Source organism: Sipha flava, unplaced genomic scaffold (assembly GCF_003268045.1).
Source record: "Sipha flava isolate LNK unplaced genomic scaffold, YSA_version1 37_pilon_pilon, whole genome shotgun sequence".
Lineage (NCBI taxonomy): Eukaryota > Metazoa > Arthropoda > Insecta > Hemiptera > Aphididae > Sipha > Sipha flava.
Genome location: NW_020273087.1, coordinates 1484108 through 1507667, shown reverse-complemented (window position 1 = coordinate 1507667; position 23560 = coordinate 1484108). Strand labels below are relative to the sequence as shown.

At 29.6% G+C, this 23560-nt stretch overlaps 1 protein-coding gene across 4 annotated transcripts in view; it reads left to right on the top strand.

Moving 5' to 3' along the window:
• LOC112688205 overlaps positions 1–23560 on the top strand; it is a 149061-nt gene that overhangs the window by 121046 nt on the left and 4455 nt on the right. For all 4 annotated transcript variants that reach the window (XM_025561282.1, XM_025561283.1, XM_025561284.1 and 1 more), the window contains exons 6-7: positions 10779–10841; positions 21652–21735. In XM_025561282.1, the coding sequence (XP_025417067.1) occupies positions 10779–10841; positions 21652–21735 (147 nt within the window). The remainder of the gene's footprint in view (positions 1–10778; positions 10842–21651; positions 21736–23560) is intronic.

Genomic DNA, 23560 nt, shown 5'->3' with positions numbered 1-23560 from the left:
ACAATATTTATAATTATAAAATCCATAGATTATGCAAACGTTGCTATTAAAGAAAAATATTAAGTTATGACAGCAATTGTTTAACGATTTTACTTATTTGTACTGGTGTAAAGATTTTTAAAAAATATTGGTTCCGTGAGTGCAATATTTATCGTTCGAAATTGTCACCCCGTAGTCATTCATATTACTATACTGAAATTATATACATAGAATGGAGCTTCCAAAAATTACGAGTACATCAACTTTTTATTTTTTCAATAATGTCAAAACTCCGTTCGTGACATTGTTGAAAATAGCTCAAAACAAAAACGAACTTACTTATATCAGTAAACTTTTGAGTGTACTCCTGAACTCTAAGCAAAGTTATAAGCTTCAAGTTCTATAAGACGTACTAATCTGTTACATGCAGCCACTGTACTTGAATTCAGAATATATAGCTTATATACTACACAAGCTTCATTTTAACCAACCTGTTGAGACGCACACAAAAATTGACACTAGATAATACTTGAGGAAGCATACCTACATACTTCAAGTTTTTATCATAAAAGATTCAATGATAATATCACAGAAATTAAATGTATTTTAACCGACTTCAATAATAATTAAGACCATAGGCGTCTTTTTAAAGCATAATTCATATAATACATAAATATATATACATAGATTATTTCTTGGAATACATCAGTGATCTTTGTCTTTAATTCTGTGATTGCAGTTGTAAATTAATAATGTTATGGTATGTACATACGGTTGTTTATATTTAGCCGTTAATTTTCATTCAATTCCTGCCGTATTACGTTTTCATTATTTCATTATGTTTGTGACAGATTCATCGGAAAATTCTTGTTCATTTTCATACATACCTACTCGCAACTTGAATGTGTTCTGTAATTTTTACGCTTTTACAAAACATTTCGGTTGAACTAGACGCTTGCTGTTTTCAAATCATATAATATTTAAACTGATTCTTCCTACCCATTTAAGAATATGGATATATCTTTTTAATCTAAATCTAAACCGTCCATCTTACCTATAAATTAAATAGAAAATGAATATTATAATACATTTTTATATTATTAAATCCTGAAGTATATAATACGAGTATATATAAATATGTGTAATTATAATTATCCAATGGCAGCACATTCTTAAAATAAACAAAATATTGATTTGATAAATTATTAAAAAATAAAAATACACAGTTATTATTTCAAATGCATAAATGCAAATTAATAAATAAATTATTTGCGGGAAATGCACTGTACCAATTTAGTACAAAATATGATAATATTAAACAAATATCGAATTTACTGAATAATTTAAAAACTAAGCCAAATAATAAATCATCAAACGTTTTCTGCTTATATTATATAATCTTCAAGATTATCATTGCAATTTCTGAATATATTTTTATTTCACGATAGTAATATATAATTATTGCACCTATTGAAAAAGTATAGAAATCGACTAATTTCTACAAAAGTTTATGAAAATGTACATATAGTTGGAAAAAAAATGAAAAAAATTTTAGTCTTTCCTTACCCAACCATTTACGGCTAAAACGTTTGTACCAGTTATACCGGTAACTTAGATACTTCATATTTTAAATCATATATGTTATCTGTGACCAGAGTTGATATATCATATAGGCATAAAAATGTCTATGCTCCCTATATAATATATTGCCCCTTTTCGAGAGTGTCGCTCGAGTGATAACGTCGAGATACATCGCGTTCGCAAGACATGAAAGTTTTAGTGTATTTTTATCGTTCAAGAAGATAAAAAAGTAAATCATAAAAAAAATTGTCTTTTAGAACGTAAACATCGGGCGGAACTTTAAACGCATTAGTTTTACATATCAGACACTTGAACAAAATAAATTATAAATAATTCTCAAATTTTAGTAAAATCTAAATTTTTATTTACATCTGTTTCTATAGCGATGTCTATTTTTATACAAACACATTATTCTTTAACTTTATACTTTTTTTGCATCCTTAATAAAATGACATGCTAGAAGACTGCGTAAATATATTTACAGTTTCAGTTGTATAAACAAAGCGGTTTTTTAAAAACTGTATCGTTAAACTATCGTAGAAAATGGTTATACGCTTAATATGATTGTTTTATATCCAATGTAAATATTAATTACATGTTCTATAATTGAACGTATCAAACATAATTAACCATTAATTTCGAAATAATTTGTAACTAAAAGTTTTCTAAGTTTCTGGAGTTTCCAGTAACGACTGGTCTCAGACAAGGTGGCGCTTTATCACCTGCACTGTTCAACATCGCCTTAGAATCAGTTGTGAGGGCAGTAATATCCCAAGCAAAGGGCATAGAAATAAAAGACAATCAACATCTAATAGCAGTTGCTTACGCGGATGACATAGTCTTATTAGCTGAAACAGATAAAGACCTAAAAAACACAACAGATATACTGCTGAAGGAGGGAAAAAAATTGGCTTAAAAATTAATGATACAAAGACAAAACACATGATAATATCTAGACAAAATCACAAATCAGATTCTTTGAAAATAAAGAGTACACATTTGAAAGGATAGGACATTTTAAATACTTAGGTGCAGATATTAATGAAGATGCTAATAGCCACGAAGAAGTGAAAAGACGGTTCATCGCAGCAAACAGGTGTTACTATGGACTATTACCATTGTTCAAGTCAAAACTATTATTAAGGAAATCCAAAGTAACATTATATAATCCTAGTCAGACCAGTAGCTTTGTATGCAAGCAGTACTTGGGCGACGACAAAGTCAGATGAAAAAAGTTAGAAGTATTTGAGAGAAAGATATTGAGGAAGATATTTGGCCTAAAGAAAAACAATGAATGAGAATATGAAATACGTAGCAATAAAAATTTAGAAGAATTATATAACGAAACCAATATTGTTGGGATCTTGAAAAGCGCTCGAATAGGCTGGGCTGAACATATATGGAGATCAAAAAGACTAATCAGACAAATAACTGCATGGAAACCAAACGCAAAGAGACCCAGAGAACGACTTTGACAAAGATATACAGATAGAATAAAAGAAGACCTGAAGATGTTGAGAGTAAGGAATGCTGAAGAAACAGCACAAGATAGAGAAGATTTGAGACAATATGTTGTTGCGGCAATGGGTCTTAAAGGCCTGTAAAAAGCCAAAGAAGAAGAGTTTTCTAATTGATTAACTAATACACTTGCGTAAAAAGGAAGTAAAGCAATGACTATTAGTACAAAACTCAATTTTCAGTTTTGAATAAATTATTAAAATCGCCTACCTGCTTAATATATACGGTGAATATTTTGATTGTTAACTCTTCAACATATATTTACTTCAAACGCCATCTGATACTATTTTTAATTAATTTCTTAGATGTATTTCGTCTTGACTGTGTTTAAATTACTTTTGTTCGTAGTTGAATTTCTTTTTTTGAATCGGAGACGATCTGTATACAACAACAGTTATTATTTTTAAAATGCAAATATTTTTTCGTTTTGTTTTTAACTATTGAAACGAATATAAGATTAAATGCAAAATATGCAGTTTTAAAATTATAAACGTCCATTTGAAGTACTTTCAAAACACTTCTTATGTTACACTACAATATATTTAAAATATTCAATCAGAAAGAAAATAATCAATATTTTTTTTATTTATCCATTGTATAAATTTAATATAACGACGTAGATTTTCTCTTTTTTAATAATTTTGCACCAACTAATCACGGTGTGTATACGTTAAAACTTACATAGAACTATGGTTCTTTAAAAAAAAAAAAAAATATTTTCATTTACCATCTTCACAAATGCGAGAACAATGATGACTGACCGTAATAATAATTACAGTAGGTGTGTAAAAATGTCTTGTTTATATAAACACGCACAGCAGTGCTCGCGCTTGCAAGAAGTGTACGTGTGTTTCGTTTATTCTAAATATTTTGCTCCTACTATATTAGCAGTAGAACTCTTGAAACCCGTATTTATTTCTTAATCTTCTGAAAGCGATTTCCACGGCAGTGTGATAAACGATAAGTGGTTAGTGAGAACGTTTTCGGTCGAGAGCTGTGCATAAAGAGTGAAATTTTGTGTAATGAGATTTGATCAGTTATTTTGAAGTGGATAGATCCTTATTTGAAGATTTTTATTAGGTACACACCCATAATGTGAAAGTTATTTGTCTTAGTAGGAAAATTCATTGTAAAGCTTTTAATATTTTCGTTCTGGGACACACAACAATGTCCCACAGTCGAACTGCATAGGACAAGATGTTAATAATTTTACTACGATTACGTTTTACTCGTATTTAACAAACACGTTTTAATGTTAATGAAAATGAGACGAAAAGGTGAATAATAAATAATAAATAAAAGAAACTCGAACCTTTTGATAGTCATTTTGCAACCGTGAACAACAATATTCTATAAAGTTGCTTTTATAAAATAACTTCAAAATAAATGCAATAAATGTGTAATATTTTTAGAAGTCGTTCATTTTCTCTTACTGGCTTGATTGTTTTACCTTACATTTTATTTTATTTTATCGTCGTTCGCTTGTAAAATTCAGTGACGTTATTTATAATAATCATAAAGACTTTGTCATTATTAATACATGATCGTCTTATTACACATCGACTATATTATGTTCTATGACAATTATATTTATTCCTCATACTATACGCTTTTATTCTTATACTATCATCACGAGAGAGCCGACAAAAGTATAGTCAAGACGGTACTTGTAAATAATTTAAACAGAAAAAAGACCGCATGGTAGACCAAAGCAACGTTGGTTAGATACAGTCAAAAGAGATATGAAGGAGCTGAGACCTGATTGGAATGAAGACATGAACCATGCGTATAATAGAGAAGAATGGAAGAATTTAGTATTGACAACAAAGGGCCTAAATAGCCTGTAACGCTATTTAAAAAAAAAAAAAAAAAAAATCATCACGAAAAATTTGTAATTATTATGAAGTCGCCGAAGTAAACTATACGTGGAAGCGTCGATGTTTATGTTGAGACAATCGCACAACCTGTCACGGTGACTATATTACGTTCAATGTCCATTATAATTTAGGTACCTACACTAGATTAACAAATTATATTATACCACGTATGATTATTTTAATATTTATATCATATTAGTCCTTTTGCTACGTATCGGTTTTATCCATGTTAGCGTGTGGGTGCTTTAATTTAAATGTTGACACACTGAATTCAATTTATTTTAATATCATTAAAATTAATTATTTCACGCGCCCCCATGTGCGACAGAAGATGAATTCAAATTATACACGAATATATCAAAAAATATTTGCATGATATAATATTATACAACTTTCTTCTATGGAACGACAACTTTTTTATTTAATTTTTTTTTTCATCCGTTCTTATATGAATCTCAGTAACTACACCAAGCATTAATCATGACTGTATTTAATTATTTATCGTAGTTTTTACAATAATTCATGCCTGTAAAAACGTGCAAATACACTGTAGATTTTTTAGGTCGTACAAAATATCTTTATACGTGTATTTTGTTATAAATTCCAATGACACTTTTAAATTCAATTCTTTAATTATTCATGACCGTGTAAATGATGTACTGTATACATATAACAAACGCGTTATTGTATTTCAATACATTTTTTAAATTAAATTTTTGTTTGTAAATTGATTAAAATTTAAAAGGGATTTGCGATGTTAAATGGTAACTGGCGAGGGAATTATTTTAAACAGTGTAGATTAATAAAAAAAAATTTAAAATAGAATTACAATCAATTAAAAATTAATTTAGATTTTCATAAACACCATAAACTTTTTTTCGAACGTAATAATTGTATACATGTGTATATATATATGTGTATATTTTCTGATGACTGTTATTGACTACTAAAGTTGCCGCACATAGAATCGGAACGGTATGAAATTAAACTTTTTCAGCACATTAAGTCGGAACAAATCGGAACTTCACGCCCCACGGCCATCTAGATTTTGTGCACTTTTCTCTATCCGCTTGTGATAAATGTATACATAATCATTTGTTAACATTTAATATTAAGCAGTTAGCTGACCTACGTTCATATTTTCTTTTCTATATTGGTTTGTATTGTATAAATTATATATATACATAAACATTTATTACGAGTGAAACGAGTATTGATGAAAAAAATATTATTTTGACGTTTGATTTCTTAGTAGAAAAAGAAGGAAAGGAAAACGCTGCAAAAAAAAAACAACACTGTGGGTTCATAACATTAATTTGGCAAATGAAAAATTAGGAAAATTTCAGACATTATTCCTGCATTTCAAAAAGGATAGTAAAATATTGTTTCCAATATTCCAATATTGAATCATATGTAAACATGGATATTTTAGAACTTTACAGTTATTTTTTTGTCCAACATTTTAAAGAAAAAGTCAATTGAAAAATAGAAAAAAACCAACTTAAGAAACTAAGTAAATTAGTGACTAGATTGAACTAGTACGTGCATTTAGGTGCTAATACGCATGCACTCACGTTCGGAATGCTTCAGAATCTGTCAAAACATTCTCAACAAACAATTCGGTTCTCATTCGTTTCCAATCCGGTGTGCCATAACTATTACACACGAGTTGCTATTATTATAGCTGAACAAGATTGTTAAAATAAAATATACAATTTTAAATTTGCATATGAAAAATACATAAAATAATGCACAGTTTCTATAGTTGAAATGTATTAGTTTTTAACGTTTCCAACTGTTTTAAAACCAATACACGTTTTTGGTTTATAATGAGAACAATGAAACGATGTAATTATTTTACAAAAGTTAATAGGTACTGAATTTCTATAGGCGATAAAATGAAAAACTAAATGAATAATATTATAACTGTTATATGTTAACTGTTTTCGATAATGTTTTCAACATACTTTGTAGTCACGTAACTACATTTCTTTACATATTCGACGAGTAAAAATTAAACTAACGATAAAACTCGTGCAGTTTAAAATAACAACGAGCACGGGACCAACATTATAAATAACGGTTGGAAATAAAAGTAGTAAGTATTTCCGCAACGGGAAAAAATGAAAAAGCGAAAACTACAAAAAGAGTACAAAACAATAGCGTACGACTGAAGACATGCCCGAAAAAGGAAATATTCCAATAAATATAACGAGTAGCTAAAGTATTTTTTTACAAACGTAGGTATTTCGCTCATAAATTTCACCTATAACACAGTTATTCAAATTCATCTGCAAATCCATATCATTGGTAGAAAAAATATTCTATTTACAGAATATACTAAATATGCATTTATTGATGTATTTAAAAAAATAATTCGTTAGTTCTTGATCGAACCGAAGAAAATAATATGTGCTGATTGTGCAATGTTATGCACACTAGTTTTTTTTTTTAATAAACACTATAATATATAGTATTAAAATAAAGTAGTACAAAAGTTTCATAAATGAATCGATGGGTTGGCCGCCGACCCATTGTTCAGTAGAACGCAATCGGCACTTAAGGGAATTCATTTTTCAATATTCATCTTCGTGATTTATAATTGCTAATAATCAAACAAGCTCCGATAGCGATTAAATACAAAAGGTATCGCTTTTCACGGATTTTCTGTTTTTTTCCCGGATAAATCAAGTGTTTGACGTGGTTTTTCGAGTGCACCAATCTGTGAAATGATTTTACGTTCAAATACGAAATAATACGACGATAATGCGTTACCGACTCGACCGAAACGAGACGAATATGGTCCGGTACGTCTTCGTACCTTTTCTATACGTTTAAGCTATACGGTTCCAACGAAATGAAATCAAAAATATGTCAGTTGTTTAATTTTATACTTTTTTACATCTCGTGCATGCCATTCGTGATGTGACGCAAATCGCTTAGAGCGTGACGTTGAAAAATATGACATAGGACTCTTCCGTATAACAAGTATTATAAACTAAACAACTTTTACATATAGATAAGCATTTTTGCAACTATTTAATAATATACAAAAGGAATTTTTCAACGTGATATGACTTGCTCATAAAACATACAACCTAACTAAACGTTTTTGCAATACTTTCATCCCGAAATCCACCTCGTTGATGTGATTGAACATAGTATAATGTAGTTTTCGTCATAAATTCTTTGTTTTCAACTTTCATTTCATGCATGCGTTTCTACTGGTTATGCGTATCAATTCAACAGTGTATTAAAAACTTCTTTTTACTATAACAGCTAATAATATATACGCTATAATCGTACAACCCGTTACGTTCACCGACTCTAACACCACGATCCCTTCCCCTTCGCTTGTCCATCCGTTTCCGAATAATTTCGTCGAGTATTTTATTAAAATATGGTTTCCTTCCCTCCTCCCTGCGCACACTTGTTATTCTGACCAAATATGTTTTTCGTACATAAACATCAAAATAGAATCATCGTTTACGATCCGAACATTCGAAATTTACGATTCGAAATTCCGTACAAGTTTTTGCGGACAAGTTGAGGAGGGACGAAAAAAAAAAACCTGAGGAGAAAATATATTATCGTCTGACAAGTGCGCCCAAACAGAATATAATCTAAACGAGAAACACTATCGCGAGTCCGATGACCTTCGTCCGCCGGGCTAGATTGTGTGCGCTCGTTACTTACGGTTTTTACGACCTTCGAATCGATTCCCGGCGCTTTTATTTCGGCTCCTCGGTGTCATGGACAGTATACCGTCCGGAAGTTATTAAAACCCGAACGTCGACGATCGCCCCAACCATGTGGTACGCACGTGTTGCAGTGACAACAATCAATCGAATCGCCGGCCGATGGTGTAGGAAAGGAAGTTACCGGACGATTTTGAACGATTATCGCCATCGTCGATCGTAATCCGATCGGTCGGTGAAAGACCGACGTCTATGGACCGACCGGACGTACCATAAATAATGCGCTTGTATGGAACACGGTAATCTCAATTGATTCCATACGGTTCTACGTCCCTTTGCAGAAACACCGCCGCGTACTCGGAATCCGTTACGCCGTAGGTGGTGTTATCGATTCCATAACTCCCGAGACCATCTCAAACCGCTCATTCGGTCATTCGAATTAAATAATGATAAAGGTGATGCAACTCAAATGTAACTAGATAAAGGTAAAAGATAACTTGATTCGTATTATAACTAGATAAAGACAAACACATTTTCGTTTTGATAAAAAAAAAAATGATACATTTTTTGTTTAAATATTTTTAAATTATTGCAAATCTTAAGGGGCACTGCATAGTTTTTCCGTGAAATCACTCCATTTCGAGCACTATACACTGTAGATTTTTTTTTTTTTTTTGTAGAGTTATTCTAGCTAGTGCTGTCTACGCTTAGTCTAGGTAATGTACACCTAGAGAACTCTATCAGTTGCTTTTCTAAACTCTTGCTAGACCAACAAACTCTTGATAAAGTAAACAATTATAAACAATGTACACAGAGATATGATATTCTCGATGGTTATCAAAACCGTACACTTACCGTTCATAACCGCACATTTTACATCGTTCAATACCGCTCATATTTATTCTATTATTAAAAGGGGAAATTTGAAAAGTCGGTAATTCAAAACCGCACACATTTGGTTAACAGTTCCTTTCTCTCTGCACACTTTGCATACACAGTTCACGTTACCGGTTTCGTATGAGTCCAACACAAAATCTTTTTTTTATCCTGGACCTACTTGGGGTGATGTTACATAGCAAATCGTGGGATATATTCGTTTTTAACTGTCTGAACGAGCGAGTGACCCCGTTCGGACTTGAGATGCACTCATGTTATTTTAGATAAATGTATACGTGATTGATATATATATATATATATACATATATATATATATATATATATATATATATATATATATATATATATACAGTCGAGTCGCGATAACTCGAAAAACTTAACAACTTGAATTGTGTTTTATTCCCCTGGAAAATTCTTCTAAAAATTAGTTATATCTCGAATAATACATATCTCCAAGTGAATTATTATCTCACTTCAACTTTGAGTTATTACAACTCGACTGTATGTATAAATTTGTGCGGTATTGAACGGTTTAATTTGACGAAAATATGTGGGATTAAGATATAAAAGTGTGCGGTATTAAACGAATACCTGTTTTTGAAAGTGTGCGGTTATGAACGACGCCCAATATTCTAGCTAGAGTAGTCTAGCTCTATTAAACATGCTAAATATACTAAAAAGAGTACAAATAGAGTGCAGGAAAATAACATAGCAATAATGTACCTATAAGATGATAATCAATGTTGATAATATACTATTATACAACACAACAAACAGTTGTTTTCACTATTTTCATAACCTAAATATAACTAAATATTATGTTAAAAGTTCATAAGTTATAAATTATATTGTCGAATATTTTTTCTACGATGAGTGATTTTGTGTGGTACAGTTCTGTGAAGAACAGCTGAAACGGTGAACACAGCACTGTTAATGCTCAACAGATGGTCATCGGACTGCGATCAAACCGTCGGACTAAATAAACTACACGCTTATCATTAATGGAACATTCGGTACGAGACGTCTGAAATTGTGTAAAATTGTATGAAAACGATAAACAAAAACACATTGACCCCTTAACATTCTTTGGACGTGATCGACAATTGCCTACAGTCATTATTATTAGTCTGTTCCCGGGATATACGTCTCATCACTGTTGAAATACGATTATATTTTAATATTTGCTTTGAAGAGGTTTGATTTTTTCACTGACATTTATTTTTTTCAGGTCGAATTCAATCCACCGACGGCCATATTGTACACTATCGATTTTTTTCTACTTATTTTAAACGTAAGTATTTTATCACTGTACGTAAGTATTTGCATATGTAATATTAATATTTCAACTTTTATTAACGATAGATTGTATACTTTTAGCATTTAATAGTTCGCTCTGTGCGGTAAAACGACCATCTCGCTTGGTTGATAATCAAAATAATATGCTAAGTTAGCATTGCTAACATGAGGTGTAGGCGGTATAGTTTGTATGCGACTGGAAAGAAACTTTTATTTTTCAGTCCGTTCCGATGACAAATACATTTCGCTTAGAACATTTTACGTAATACGTAGATATATTCCGGCAGTGAGTTAAATATTCTACGACTCTGTTCGATTTTCCTTCGTCATGCAATCACGGATATTCGAGCATGGCATTTGTATAAGCTTATATGATGACGCAGCTTAGATGTACACTGCCGATCACCCTCGGACCTTATAATAGATTCTCAACGCAATCGTGATAACCTGTGCCGCAACTACACTAATTTGGGCCCGTTTGTAAATAAAATCGAACGCCCTCCTTTGCCGACTGGACGCTGCGGAGAAATCGTAACTTTAATCAATTGTAACCAAACCGTTTTTAATTTCGGTTATACAGGCCGTAAAATAAACGCGATGTTTACAAAACAAAATCGATCAATTGAATCACGAGCCCGTGTGTTCAACACACGTAACCGCTCGGTTATTGGCGGCACTGGTGATAAATATTGTTTCTACAATGTCGTGTGTGTTTTTTTTTTTTTCTTTTTAATTAATTTATTGGTTATCGCGTGTAAACGCTTTTTCTGGTAGAAATAACGCTTACTCGTGCGTAACGCTATGCCTGTTGACTGGCGTCAATTGAACTTGTGTAGTGTTTCGTGTAGATTGATTTTGGAATTTCTGTACAAGTGAGTACTAGAAAATGCAACGATTTTATAAACGTAATCGGGTTCTACGAAAACAATTTCGAATATTCGGTCGCACATCAGGAAACATCAACCCTTATACAACTTATATCGTTATTGGTTCTACGAGCTTCATTCAAAGCATTTTTTTTCCTTTTTTTTAATTACCTTGAATAAATGTCACTGTTTGTATTATCGTATTACATACTTTCAATTTTTTTTTTTACTGTATTTCATTACATGGTAATTTCTCTTACCAACACCTACAAGTATTTAAATCATAAAAGACTAGTATTTTACCTTCGTTACAATAATATGTAAACAGCTATTATTTATTTTGTTCAATGCCGACTACTGAATTTATCCAAACAAATTAAATCCATAGAATTTTTCACACATTGCGAGATATTAAACAACTGTGTCTATGAGTTTGTTTTTAAGTGTTTTACTTTCATTTTCCCGTACAAAAATTAAATTTTTTTGTAGAAAAAAATATCGATCAAATATCGAAAAAAAAACTGTACTGATTTTCTGTATATTTAAATCATAATTAGCTATTCACATTTTATAAAAAAAAAAAACACTATTATCTCCAAAGTCAACTATTATTAATTTTTTTTAAATCGAAAAAAACCATTTCAAATTTATAGAATAAAAATAATTACAAAATGCATTTACTCCAGAAATCCAATTTATTATCAATGTAACGTCAAGATTTAATTAAAGTAATCTACAATGCATTTATCCTAATAAATTATTCATTTTTCAACGCTAATAAATTAATATCGTATTAATTATTTAACTTACACTAACAGTACTTTGATCATAAAATAATACCATGATACAAGAAGTCTAAAATCTAGTGATTATCTTATTTATTTTGTGTTATTTCATCAGTTTAATTTACTTGACTTATATAAAATATAGTTACTGTTAGATCTATTCAAACATTTTTATAATTTTATTTTAATTCTTCATACATAAAATAGGTTACAAATTATTTAATATTTTTTAACTTTAAATAATTTATAATGGTTTATTTATTTAGAGCTATTTTTAGAAGCAAGTTCTGTATGAAATAAATATAAAATATTAATTGATACCTAAATAATTTGATATTATTTAATATTTTTAATTTAATAAATATTTTTATTTAATATAATTAACGAAATTCAATTTCCTAGACATACTACGTATTAATTAATATTATTTTTATTACTTTTCATTAATGAAACTTGTCAGTAAATAAATGTTGAATAATATGTGCTTAATTTACAGTAATCGTTAAATTATAATATATATATATAGTTTTTATATATTAACGATCGAAAAAAATTAGCAGACAAATACTAATTATATGCTACATTAATTATACATTTATATTTATGAAAATCCTGACTATACAAATTTCAAACATTAATGATACTCTGATGGTTTGGAAACACAAAAAACTGTGTAAAAGGAGTAGCACCATCAAATTAATATATTTAAATCAATTATTATTGCGCTCTCTAAAAACGGTTTTAATTATATAATTCTTTTGATATAAGTATATACAACATTTACTTTAATTGTCCCATAAGACGAAAATTGTTAAAAAACGAAAACATTATTTATATAAAAATATATGTGTTCATTTTATCAGATTTTGAATTCAAAAAAATGTCAGGTCATCTGGATAATAAAACCTGGGTTAACCTACGGACTTTCTAAATGCCCATTCGATTTTCAGCCATATTCATATAATACACTCAATTTATGCAGAACACAATTATTACTTTCTTTAAAGACAAGAATAAATAAATTTTAAGAAATTATAATGTGTAACGTAGAAATAGTCTATCTAGGTTTTTCTGTGAAATTTAAAATTTACATTAATAAAACCATCGTATGCTTGAATAAATAGAAATAAATGAATATAAATAAAATATGTATTGTGCGATGCTAAAAAACAACTGCAGTGTCCGAGTGACAAATTACTGACTCAAAATAAATAAATTTAAAAATTTGACGTACGGCTATGAATGGTTAAATAAAGCAATTACTTCGTTTCGTGAGATAATTGATCATATTTAAGATCCGATGTTATAAGCACGTGGTTTTAAATGTATTTATATACTCACTACTGGTATCGTGTTATAATTTTAGAATAGCATATTATTTTATTGTTTGTTCTGAAAAAAGATATTTTTAATCAATGGTCGTCAACCGTTAATGCGTGAAGTATAAAAATATTGCGGTATATCCCGTTTGATGAATTATTCCGAATAAACCTCAATTCTCTACACTATACCCATACCCTTAATGCGTTTTAATTGACCGAAAAATAAAATTAATTTTCTCAGCGGAATAAATAAATGACGTTCTCTTCTCTGACTTTCTCTGACTTCATCTCGTACCCGGAACACTGATAATTAATGTCGTTTTTAAACCCTTCAACTATCGACGCTCCTCCAACGGCACATTATTATTACGGAAACACATTGTTTGATTATTGAATTATTGTACAGCAACGGACGCACCAGATACCCGATGGATGATTATTATTGATTGAAAGTGTTGAACGATTTATATTATTGCACGGTCTCGAAAGTATTTAATGCGATCATTCGATGTAAATCAAAATTACAACAAAACGCTCGAAAAGGAAACACGTAGCAATCGAACCGTGACCCATTCGGGTCATATTTTACACTTGTTTTTACGCCGACAGCATTACAGTAATGAAACGTTTAATCCAGAATCGCGTCTAGGTCAACAAATGCCCGAGCCGGGAGCGTGAATTACAATCGCAGGCGTACCTGAACTGTTTTACGTGCGGCGCTGTAACACAACCGACCGACACATGTATCGTATGTAATGGTGATATATATATATACATCTTTAAGTATACAACAGAAAACGGAAAGGTTTGTCTAGCAAACGCTTCGTGCTCGCGGAGTGCATGAGAGAAAAGGTTAGAGCCTTGAGCGCAGTTTACGCGATGCTAATTTACTTGCGACCAGTGAAACGTTATACTAGTCAACCGTTTCACTAACGCATGGTAAGACCGTTATTTCGTGTACACGATACCAACAGTCATCTATTGTACTAGCACTTTTGTATTACTATCATTGTTATTATTATAATTGACATTATTGTTATTATTGTCACATATGTGTTTTTAACTTCAGCCCGTTTTAATTACTGATAAATAAACAAACATCGTACTACCGAGGTATTGTACAAGCTACTAGTATAAAATAAACAACTTGTTTTACAGTCACACGATACTATTTTCACCTCCATTGATAAAATAGCACTCTGGTTCGTCAAATAGTTGATGTGTTTCAACTTGCACTAGCAAACTGGTATCATAGGAAAATTTCCTACCGATTTACTATCGTCGTTTTCAATTTAGACGATGCTTTTTTACTTGCAAATAGCGACCAGTTCCTTGTAAACTAGCATCGTGTAACACAAGCTTTAGAGTATAGGCAATGCTTTATTTGCCAGATAACTGCGTTGATATTGATCTACAAATCATAAAATATTTTAATTTTCCATTATTAGGTAATTTCTAATCTTTTGTGGACCTTTTTTGATGTTTTAAAATGGTTTTAAAATATTTTCCGCAAGTTATAAAAACAAGTTTGTTTTTAGCTGTCTTATTTTATACGATATTTATGCTTTTCCAAACGACCAATATCATAAAATGTAGATAAAATATACAAAAAGTAAATATATTTAAAATTATGTTTTTATTTTCTTCAAATATCGCATAATAGTATTACGAAACAACGTTGAAGGGTAAATAAGATTTAGAGACACATACCTAATATACATAGTAAAGGTAATATAAATAATGATATGCGACGACAGGTAAAGAATATTTGGTTTTATACGCTCGCCGTTCAAAACGCTACAGAAAATCAACACCCAACCGAGAGTAAATGAAATTACAGCGGCCTTAGGAAACTAACGATGTTCGGTATTTTCATATTCGGTTGAAAACGAACTTAGGAGAATCAACGGGAAAGTCGGTTTCGTTTTATGAACACGCTTAATATTATGTGTTTATGTAAACATATGTAATATTTTATTTACACTTACATTTCAAATCGTATCTAATACAGTAAGATTTGTTGTGTAGGCGGTAAACATGTTTGTAATTGTATATTAAAAAGTGTTCGGGTCGCACGTGAATAAACAGTACACTTCCGATAACGAGCCGTTTAAAAGTTTTAAATAATTCACAACTTTCTTTATACAAATTAATAGGTTAATATTTTCTATTGAATTCCTATGAAATATTTAATGATTAACGAATACGGAACGCAACACGTTGAGATAATTTTTGCTTTTCAACGTTGTCACCTCGGTGGTAGACGTCTTGTGATGTTCATTGGTATTGAACCTGAAATCGATACAAGTTCTAAACATTCCCGTGAGCATTTTTTTTCTTTTTCTATAATACTTAATATTTTCCATCGCCGATGTGCAATATCAATATTTACATTGTTCCGCACAAATTACAACCAACCACCGTATGCTATCGATCCATGCGGAATTATCGAGGTGTACATTTCTACACATGAAATAATGCTCTCCTTCGCGCCGATAAAAATCACCACATTATTATGAACGTGTACGGGTTTTCACTCCATTAATAATCTAAAACGATCCGTGGTCACAATTATAGCGCACGATGAATCGTTCACAGCGATGTCAAAAGCTGCTGCAGACACTAATCCCTACAAGTATAAAAGACAAATATAAAAGATTTTACCGAAATTAAACCTGAGTTCTTAATAATGCGTTATAATAATATGTAACCTATACGCATCGAACTAAATACTAAATATCATCTTTATGATGTCAGTTGATAGTAGTTCAACACAGTGGCGTATACAGGATTTTCTTTTCTTTTTTTTTTTGGGAGGGGGGTTTGAAAAATAATTTCCCTTGATAATGAAAATTATTGATTTTTAATACATATTTTTCCTAATTTGGGGGGTTAACCCCCAAAACCCTCCTGGAACCGTTACTGGTTCATCACCACTCTGCGGAGCAAGATATACTGATCGTGGTTGATCAAATTGTGAAGTTGGTTATTACTATGCCCTATGGATTATTAGCATAATAAAAAGCTATTGTTGGGTACGAAATACGTAATTTGTTCAATGTTACTGTCAAACCTTAATTTAATGGGGCTCTTTACATGACGCATTTCCTCCGTGAAACTCCGTGTATACTTCATTGAAAAACCATTTTTGTTTAACGAATTAATTTTATATATTATCTGTATAACTATACTTATTTTTTACGCCTTATATGGAGAAAAATTAAAATGAAAAAGAAAACGTACAGTTCGTCAATCCTGCTATATCCACGTTGATCTTTGAGCTAACTACTGTTTGGGAACATAAAAATAATGTTAAAAAATTATAATAATAAAATGCATGGAAACTCCGCTCTGAATGGATGAGTGAACATAGGTGTGTAAGCTGTATTGGTATTACTCAGTGTTAGTATCGGATGAACAATAACGTGTACACACGATTATTTGGAAGGTATTAAAGTAAGCGGGAGAGATGATGAAAACATACAAGTAAATACTAATCCAAATATTAATATGTTCAGTCGACACGTTCCTGAGACTACAGTTTAAATAGTTTATAATTTTAACAAAAAAAAAATTTTAATCAAATATCTACAAAAAAAAAATCTCTGAACTTAAGATAAACATAAATTAAAAATTTTTAGCAAAAATATTTTCGGTCCAAACGACACTGACGGAATTTTAGTGTTTTGAAGCTAGTTCGTATAAAATATCTGATTTTTAATTTAACAGATCATCCCGATCTGACATCCATATCATATATAATTATAATATCTACGATTTTAACCATAGAGTTATTAATTCGTGTGGCATCTTTGATGGTGAAGAAAGTGAGGTAACGCTTCGCTTAAACTTATAAAGAAAATAATACTCGATTAACATGTTTCTTTGTTGATGGTTAGAAAACCTACTGTTAATTTAAATTTCTTTTTTTTTTCGAACAAAATTCGAAATGTAATTTATAAAAAAGGCAGAACTTTTGGTTAAGTGAGACACCATGGCCTGGTGAGATACAGAGATGGTTGAATCGTATTGGTTTTTTAAACTTGAAGCAAATGTACCATTACTATAAAAAAAATAAATATTCTGAGTGAAAGTGGTAGGATGGATCAGTTTATATTTATAAATATGGTCAATATAGAAGAAGAACCAAATTTCTTTAGGTTTCTGTAGGTTGAAATTTTAATGTTCTAAGTTTCGCAAAATAAAAAAAAATATCTTGAATTTAGAAAAATCTTAAATTGAATTGCTCGTTCAAAGCACAAATTTCGTTAAAATAGTTCGAAACTCTGACTAACTTTCACTAAATAACTTATATTGTTCAATGGAAATTTGTTAAAATATCCGATTTCGTTTAAATTTCATTTTGTAATACTTAGAAAATAATTTTTTCAACTTTCCAATTAAATATTTTTTAGCAACAAATAAAATCATATCAAAAATCTTATACACAATTTTCAAGTCTTATATAAAAGAAATTAAAATGTTATGCATTTTTTACTACAATGTAACTGACGTTTGGAATTTTTATCGTTTTATCAACATTTTTTTTTAATGAAATTTACAATCTGTACCTAATGACACAATAAGTAAATGTCATGTAGGAATACATTCATACAAGGTAATAAAACAATCAATCAAAGAGAAAAAAAAATAAAAATTTACAATTGCTCGAACGTAACACATGAATAGTTTGTGAAAAGCAGCAATCCATAAGCGACACATTCGTCCAGAGAAAAATAAGAAGTATAGGCAATGAAGATTGCGACGGGAACAAAGACGGATGGGCGTTTATTATGTCGGGTATACGGATTACACCACAGCCAATGCCGGATTAAGTGCTTCGTGAACAAATAAGTCAGACGAGCCTTATTGGCCATAAAAAGTAAAAAAAAAGTATACAGCTGTCCTATATATCTCAACCGTGCTTCTAAACTAAAAATTAATTATAATTTTATTTATTCATATAAATATATAATCGTGTCAGATACATTTTTGAATTATAAATACTAAAATATATGCACTCGTACATTTGTTATAAAATACAGATGGCACACTAGAGAAACAAGAGGAAATAGTAAATAAGAGAAAATATTAGTTTACTATTATTTTAATATTAGATTCTAATGCTTCATTAAATTATGATATAGTTTTAAGTTCTAAATTATTTGTTTTTTTATTAAAAATAAACATTTCCATAATATATAAATATTAAATATATGTATGATATATTTATTGATTGTGTGAATATTTAAAATTTAAATCACCAATAATAATCCGTATTTTGACACACGTTAGGACACATGCATTTTTTATTGGCAACTTTTAGGGTAGCTAATATTATGTTGTACTCCGATTTACACAATTTGTAAATCCGGTACTGTTCATAAGAAAAATATTTAAGTGTAATAACCTTTCAACATTTAGAAAACTCTCGATCACATTTAAATCCACTATCATCTTATATTAAGCAAAATATTCTTATTCTCATTTTCGTTCTTAATACCTAATTAATAATAATGATGTCGATGAAAAACTTAAAAACTGTTTAAACCCATGTGTAAAATCGTTTCGGTCGTAAACGTGAAATATATTTTTAATTACCAATCAAACAAATTTAGGCTACGGTCAGACTAGATCCAGCAGTGGTTGAATACGAATGAAAAAAATTAAAATATGGAATTAAATTGTAATGATCACATTACACCTAATAAATTCGGTCGTACACAACCGAATACAGTGGATTCCTGATTAAAACATAATATTTAGTTTTTTCGAATCGATATAATACTTATATTAATAGTTTTTGTAATAACTTTATTTACATAATACAAACGCGTTTATGTTATTATTAAAAAAATAAAAACAAGCACAAACAAACAAAAATAAATTTTGTAGGATTTAATTTAATTTTCATAATATTATGACGCACGAGTAGTATATTTGTTATTTTCCTTTCGTCATTCACCTCGATAACAGTATGTACAACATGATTAATTGTGAAAAATTATTAAATTTATTATTAAAAATATAGCCTTTTTGTAACTCCAGAAAGAAATTCAATTATGTATACTGTATAGTTTTGGTGAACTCAACAAAAATCCAGGTTTAGTCTGAACATTTCTGTCGACCGAAACTTGCCCCGTAATAATTCGACCGATGCCGAGTCTCGTTTGGCTGTCGACTTTACGTGCAAATCTACAGATTTTAAATGTTCTCTGTATAAAAAAAAAAATTCTACAGGCTCAACTTGCTTGTAGGTTAATTCGGTACTGACGACATCCGACAGCAATATACCTACATATTATTATTCGATATACGAGTAATATTGTCACAGAGATTACAGTCACGTCGGTCGGTTCATTTTGTTGGTGGTATTCCTAAACTATACACACATACATGAATAGAAAATACTACAACTTGCACGTGCAAATATCGATTAAACGGATTGCTATAAAAAAAAAATAGTGAAACAAAAATCGTTAGCTTTCTATAATCTACATTTCATTTTCTTCGTTTTTACAAAATTTTCGACAAATATTGTCTTCCGAATCGACTGACTATTAATTTTGATTTAATATTATATTATACATAAATAATGAATACATTTATATTATTCAAGTTTAAATTTATTCCTCTAACATTCGTACTGAATGTCCCAATGTTCTCTTATTCATATTACGATATATTGTATTAATTATATATATTATATATAATTATATATATATATATATATGTATAACTGTTTACTGAACAAATGTTTTTATGGATTGTATTTTTCCTTAAAAAATAAATTAATATTAAAATGTTTTAACAAACATTTTAAAACAGCTTTTAATCGTTTACAATAAGTTATCATTATTTTTATAATGTTTTTAATTCCATAAATATGTCAATATTATTATTTTTTCTGTGGTGGGATGAGGTTAGGTTACGCAAGTCACCTTTCCAAAAAAGTATACTTATAACTACCACTAGTCTACAGTCCATCTATGCGGGTGGTAAATATGATAAAATATAGAACTCATGTCTCAATAAAATAGATTAAGCGACGGAATGATTAACAATGCATTATTATTTTTTAATTTCATGCAAGGTTAAGGTTTTTACAGATATGGATTGTATGGCGAATCCCAACACCTTTATATTCTGAGGACTACTGTAAAAATATTTAATATTCGTAATTGGGACGCTGAACGGAGAACAAAAAAACTTGTCAGTCTGTATTTTTGTGCGCCACAAAGCAAATTTTTCGGTGAATTCCGAATGACGACATATAATGTTAACGGGTTGGTTTTGTCGCAGCATAAATTCAGTATGTCACCGGATTGAAGTGTAAGGAATAGCTAATATATAAAAAAATAAAAGTCATCATCTTTAAACTGATACGCAGTACAGCATCTATTACAATTGCAGTTTTCACTTGGTGATTTATTTTCTCACGAAATATTGTTACAAATCCAGATACATCTAAGTATATGTAAAAGACGAATCTACGAATCTAGTTCCTCTTTTCAGTTTTTCAAAAATAGTCACATCACCATATTCCATTCAAATTACTTGGTGTACTCGATCAATCATTTTATAAATTATATAAATAAAAAAATTAGGTAAACACATACGGTTAAGTTAATAATGTTTGGGAAAACAAACATTTCAATTTATAAAAGTAGGTAGTACAACATATAACCCCTATGACAGTAGAGGATCCTACGCATACATAATGTATTTTATAATAATATTTTTATCATTATCTTCACCCATACCCATACACGTATTAGATACATATTTTTTCTGTGTTATCTTTAACAATAACATTATTATATATTTTACAGATGTACGCAGTACTCTGTGTGATATCTCAATATCAAGAATTAATGGCTGGAAGAGGTACAGCGCGATTTGAACAAACTTTAAAGGTAAACACCCGAAGTTTTTAATTTTCTCCAAAAACGTATAATTACGTAAAAATTATGCTTAGGGGTGAACATATATTGCTAGTTAATTAAATGTATACTTTAATTTAGTACATTAGTTGTATTAAATTAAAGGTTTTAAAATAGTTAAAACAAAGTAAATGAAACTCTATTCATTTTCAAAAGATTTTTGCTTATAATACACTTCATTAAATTTTTTATAATTTACTTATTCTATAGCATATCTCATAAAAGTATTAATAACACTATTGCGTATGAATCCCATTTTTTAATTAAGCGAAATAATATTTTTTCATAACTTAACACAGATACGTACACGAAAAATATTTCATCAAAAACATAAATAATATGTATAGTTACGCTAAGAAAGAAATATTTTTTCAAAACATTGGTTAGGGGGAGAGGATTTAAACCTCGAACGCTTCATTTGTTTACCATCCTAAATTAACATCTAAATATAATTAAATGTTTTAATATTTTAATAATTTTCATTTTAAAACATTAAGAAATTTTTTGACTTTAAGATTAAATACATTAAACACATTTTGAACTCATAAAGGAAAAAAATAAATAAATAAAAAAAATACATTTAAACCATCACGACCCAACTTTATATTTATGGTAATTTCTATGTGAATCAAAGTCTTCAGTTTTAATAAAATATCCATTTGCAAGAGATTAAACATCGTTTATGAGTAACAATCCAAGGCGGGTTTTCTAATAAATTATACTTCAAAAACAGACTTAATCAATCAAATTATCTTTAGTTTTGAATCATAATCGTCGTTCATCAAATGTAATTTTCAAGAACAATTTGTAATGTTACCGTGCAGTTTTCCCCATTTCTATGTTATAAAATCTATTCCGTTGACCGTATACGAATACAAATATAATTCACTTTGAACAATTCCTGTTTTTTCTCCCCGTTAGTTCTTCCTAAGAATATATTTCTCGTTGCACTATATTTATTTTAAAATATTATAATTTTGCATTTCAAGTTTGAATTTTTATTATAAATTAAATAACAGTTTGTAATATCGTCATTAAATATCGCATATTTGAAATGGCTAAAATCTTAGTTCACGAGCAACTATTATTAAAATATCGATCAATTTATAAAATAGTTTTTTAAAAATTTAACCGGCCAATTGTAACTTTAAAACAGCTTTTCCGAACGGTAATATTACGTAAAACAGATAGACATTATGTTATATTACGTTAAAAATCAAAATGTTGGAGCAGCGAGATGATAATGAACAAGTGTATTTCTGAAATTATCGATAAAATGTCCCCCTTAAAATTTTGTTCTCAAAAAAACAAAAAAATGCTCAACACCAGAAAAATGCGACATTGCTCTTATTTGAGTTATTATTTACTTATTCGATCGTTTCATTATGGCAATGTGTAATATTATGTTAGACTTTGGGTAAAATGTACCCATATTTTTACAACCTCATGTGCATTATTTTGTGTTCATGTTTCTTTAAAATTATATCCAGTAATACTGTTTCTGTTAATACTTTTTGACTAATATTATATAATAATGCAACATAATTATTCAAGGGACGAAGAGAAATGATAAACCGTCATTCGCGTCTTTGAGCGACCATTTTTAAGACCTGTAGTGAACGTTCAAAACTATACATTTAAGGATCACGACCCATTTCACCGTTTTAGATTTTAATCCTAGTACCTGGCTCGATTTAAAATAGTAATAAATACTCCTTTAAAAATAAAAATACTCTTAATAAAATAAAAAAAAGGTTATAGCAGAGCTGTAACTTTTTAGTATATAATATTGTAAGAA